Below are 4,564 nucleotides of genomic sequence, written 5' to 3'. Positions count from 1 at the left end.
CTCTCTCACCGACAGCCCATGAAGACGTGGTTGGCCCAGACCATGGACAGAGCCAGCAGTTGGTCTGTGCCGAGCCCCGGCTCCGGCTCCCTCCCGCTCGCCCTCTGCTCCGGCTTCAGGTTGTGCAGAATGAATTCACGGCGGGCCCTCCAGTGATTCTCGGGCTCATGGTGCCCCTTCACCGTCTCCACCCAGTCCGCCAGCTGCCGATTCTGCTGCAGGAACTCGGAGACCAGGTCAGCGCTTCCCTTCACCGCCGCCATGACACCAGCGCCGGGAGAGAGAGAGAGAGAGGGCTCCACCTGCCGGAGCTGTGGGGAACTGCGGGCAGAGGGCTCCACCTGCCGGAGCTGTGGGGAACTGCAGGGAGAGGGCTCCACCTGACGGAGCTGTGGGGAACTGCGGGCAGAGGGCTCCACCTGACGGAGCTGTGGGGAACTGCAGGGAGAGGGCTCCACATGACGGAATTGAGCGGAACTACAGGGACAGACCCCCTGACGGAGCTGAGGGGAACTGCAGGGAGAGGCCCCCTGACGGAGCTGAGGGGAACTGCAGGGAGAGGTCCCCTGGCAGAGCTCGGGGGGCGGAGTGTAAGTTCACAAATATTCATAATCCTGTAGCAGACTTTTAGCAGCTGAACACTATCCACAACCCTACCTCCCGGGGATATTTGAGTGGTTGGATGATGTGGAGGTGTTGCATAATAACCCATTCCTTGAGGAGGGAGCTGGGATATTTACCGGGTTTTGTTCCATTTTATTGAGAACATGAGGAACAAGAGATCACCCCCTCCCTCCCCATACCCCACAAACTGGGTCTTGTGTGCCACCTTAAAGGTTCTTGGTGCATCTCCAATTTGACTGCACCTGGAGGGTCACACCAACTGAGTGAAAGGGGCTGTTTGGTCTCCCAGAAAGCTGCTGATGTTCCAGTGCAAAAGTTGACCTCGACCAAGTGTTGCAGACTGGTACATTCTGAGGTTCAGCACTACGCGCTGAGGACGTGCTAAAGCTCGGGACAGCTGTCGCCAAGGTGCAGTGGGGAAAGACAATTGTCTAAGGTCTTTATGCAAAAATATAATGAGGAGACCATGGTGTAGCAGACCATGGCTAGGGTTTCTGGACATGTTTTGTCTGCTTGTTGGATTGGAGGAATTAGAGGAACAAATTAGGGGAAACTATCTAGGTCATCAAGAATACCCTTACTGGCATAAAATTTGCTAAAGAGGAAGAAAACAACAACAAACTGCCATTCCTAGATGTCACAGTAAAGCAAACAGCCAATGGGGAACTTCAAACCAGTATCTACAGGAAAACAACACATACGGACCAAATACTGAACTACAGAAGTAAGCATCCTAACATCCACAAATGGAGCTGCATTAGAACAATATTTCACAAGCCACCACACACTGCAGCACAGACAAACTACGCAGAACAGAGGAAAATCACCTATACATTGTATTCAAAAGGGATGGGTACTAATTAATACAGTCCACCGATTTCTCAGGAACAAACCCCAACGAGCAGACATAACACGTCCAGAAACCTTAGGCACTCTCCCCTACATCAAAGACATCTCTGAAATGACTGCCAGACTACTCAGACTCCTTGGCATCATGGTAGCCCACAATCCCATCAACACACTAAAACAGCAGCTAATGAACTTGAAAGACCCTATACAGTCAACAAGCAAAACTAATGTCATTTACAAAATACCATGCAAGGACTGTAACAAACACTACATTGGACAAACAGGCAGAGAACTAGCCACCAGGATATATGATCATCAACTAGCCACAAAAAGACATGACCCACTCTTACATACAGATGAGGAAAGACAGCACTTCAACTGGGACAACATCCATTCTGGGACAAGCCAAAGACAATGACAAGAATTCCTAGAAGCAACTGGAACTCTATCAACAGACACATTGACTTGGATCCCATTTACCATCCCCTGAGAAAAAAGAACAGGAAATAGCGTCACAACAGGAAATGACATCACCAAATCCAAGGAAACCTAAACACAGAAACAGAAAGTGGGTCATGTCATCAGTGCTTCATCCAGAGGCTCACTCATAATGTTACCTAGTTTGGTGATGAAACGTTTGAAAATGAACCTACATTATACCCTTATAGCTTTAATGGATATGCAAATAGTTTCCTTTTGTGATTAGAAAATGCATTTTATTGCAACTGGATTGAAGCAGTAGTGAGGAATGTCAAAATTCCACTGTATCTTATAGAATTTAAAAAACTCTACCTCAGCCACCATTCACTTCTGCAAAGTAATTTTTATTAAAGTGTAAATATATTTTACTTCCACATGTCGACACCATCCTACTTCTCACCCACAGCTAAACCAATCCGAGCCAACTGTTGATTTTCCTTTTCAGAGACTCCAGCAAGTCAGTCAAACATGATTTTCTCTTAATAAATCCATGCTGGCTCTTCTGAATCAATTCAAATTATCCTGCATGGCTACTTTTGTTTGCTTCCAGAAATTAAGCAGACTGGTCTACGATTGCTGAGCCAATCTTTACAATGTTTAATAAACATGGGTACAATGTTTGCAATTCTTCACTTTTACAGTACCACCTACTAATTCAGGGAGGATAATTGGCAGTGTCTCTGCAACTTCCACTCTTCTCCCAGGACTTCATCAATTTGGATGCACCTCATCTGGTCCCGGTGCTTGATCAATTTTAATAACAGACGGTTTATCCAAAATCTCCTCATCAATTTTAAATCCTTATAGCGATGAATTCTAGCGGACACATAGGAGGTTTTGTGGGAACGAGAGCGACTCACGATGGGTGTGTTGCCTCCCAGGTGCCAGGTTTTGTGATGTCCCTTACTGTGTTTTTGGATCCTTTAGGTGGAGGGGGAGCAGCCCCAAGTCGTGGTCCATATAGGTACCAATTATATAGGTAGGAAGCAAGGTGGGAATCCAAGGCAGAAATTCAGGGAGCGAGGGCAGAAGCTTAGAGCTGGAACAAACAGAGTTGTTATCTCTGGTCTGTTGCCTGTGCCACGTGCTAGTGAAGCGAGGACCAGGAAGAGAGCAGAGCAGAACATGTGGCTGCAGGGATGGTGCAGGAGGGAGGGTTTTGGATTCTTGGATAATTGGAGATCTTTCTGGGGAAGGTGGGACCACTACAAACAGGACGGTCTTCACCTGAACCAGAGGAGTACTAATATCCTGGGGGGAAAAATTTGCTCATGTTCTTCGGGGGGGGCGGGGGGGGGGGCGGTTAAACTAATACTGAAGTGGGGTGGGAACCTAAATTGTAGTGTGCAGGAGGTTGAGGGTAATGAGATCAGTGATAGGTTTACAAGGTCGTGTGAGGGCACCGGCAATCAGGATGTTGGTTTGAAATGCAAAGTTAAAAATCACACAACACCAGGTTATAGTCCAACAGGTTTAATTGGAAGCACACTAGCTTTCAGTTTGAAATGCGTGTACTTCAATGCCAGGAGCATCCAGAATAAGATGGGTGAACTTGCAGAATGGGTTCGTACCTGGGATTTTAATGTTGTGGCCATTTCAGAGATATGGCTAAAGGAGGGATAGGAGTGTTGCAGATTCTGGGAATTAGGTGTTTCAGTAAGAACAGAGAAGATGGTAAAAGGCGGTGGATGTGGTGGCATTGTTAATCAAGGGTAGTTTTACAGCAGCTGAGATAACATTTGAGGACTCATCCACTGAGTTAGTTTGGCCTGAGGTTAGAAACGAGAAAGGAGAGGTCACCCTGTTGGGAGTTTTCTATCAGCCTCCGAATTGTTCCAGGGATGTAGAGGAAAGGATAGCAAAGATGATTCTCAATAGGAGCGAGAGTAACAGGGTAGTTGTTATGGGGGACTTTAACTTGTAGTTTAGATGGGTCAGTTTTTGTTCAATGTGTGCAGGAGGGTTTTCTGACACAGTATGTAGACAGGCCAATAAGGGGTGATGCCATATTGGATTTGATACTGGGGAATGAACCCAGTTAGGTGTTAGATTTGGAGGTAGGTGAGCACTTTGGTGATAGTGACCATAATTCGGTTACATTCACAATAGCAATGGGCTGGGATAGGTATGTACCGCAGGGAAAGAGGTATAACTGAGGGAAAGGCAATTATGATGCGATTAGGCAAGATTTAAGATAGGATGGGGAAGGAAACTGCAGGGGATGGACACACTTGAAATGTGGAGCTTATTCAAGGAACAGCTACTGCAGATCCTTGATAAATATATACCTATCAGGCAGGGAGGTAGTTGTCAAGAGAGGGAGCAATGGCTTACTAAAGAAGTTGAAGCTGTTTTCAAGAGGAAGAGGAAGGCTTATGTGAGGAGGAGGTGTGAAGGCTCAGTTAGGGGGCTTGATAGTTATGAAGTTATCCAGAAAAGATTTAAGGAGAGCGCTAAGAAGAGCCAGGAGGGAACATGAGAAGTTGTTGGCGGATAGGATCAAGGAAAACAATCAGGCCTTCTATAGGTATATCAGGAATAAAAGAATAACTAGAGTAAGATTAGGCCAAGGAGAAAGTGAGGACTGCAGATGCTGGAGATCAGAGCTGAA

The 4,564-nt window shown here is 46.6% G+C and overlaps 1 protein-coding gene across 1 annotated transcript in view; it reads right to left on the bottom strand.

Annotated features, from left to right (window-relative positions):
• Positions 1 to 298, bottom strand: part of LOC122557512 (CDKN2A interacting protein) — a 17,928-nt gene extending 17,630 nt beyond the window's left edge. Inside the window, exon 1 of the mRNA XM_043705262.1 lies at positions 10 to 298. Within this exon, the coding sequence (XP_043561197.1) occupies positions 10 to 263 (254 nt within the window). The 5' untranslated portion in view covers positions 264 to 298. The remainder of the gene's footprint in view (positions 1 to 9) is intronic.
• Between the last annotated feature and the right edge of the window lie 4,266 nt (positions 299 to 4,564).

Source organism: Chiloscyllium plagiosum, chromosome 2 (assembly GCF_004010195.1).
Source record: "Chiloscyllium plagiosum isolate BGI_BamShark_2017 chromosome 2, ASM401019v2, whole genome shotgun sequence".
In the NCBI taxonomy this organism is placed as follows: domain Eukaryota; kingdom Metazoa; phylum Chordata; class Chondrichthyes; order Orectolobiformes; family Hemiscylliidae; genus Chiloscyllium; species Chiloscyllium plagiosum.
Note: the sequence above shows the minus strand (reverse complement) of the source record. Positions and strands in the feature narration are given on the sequence as shown.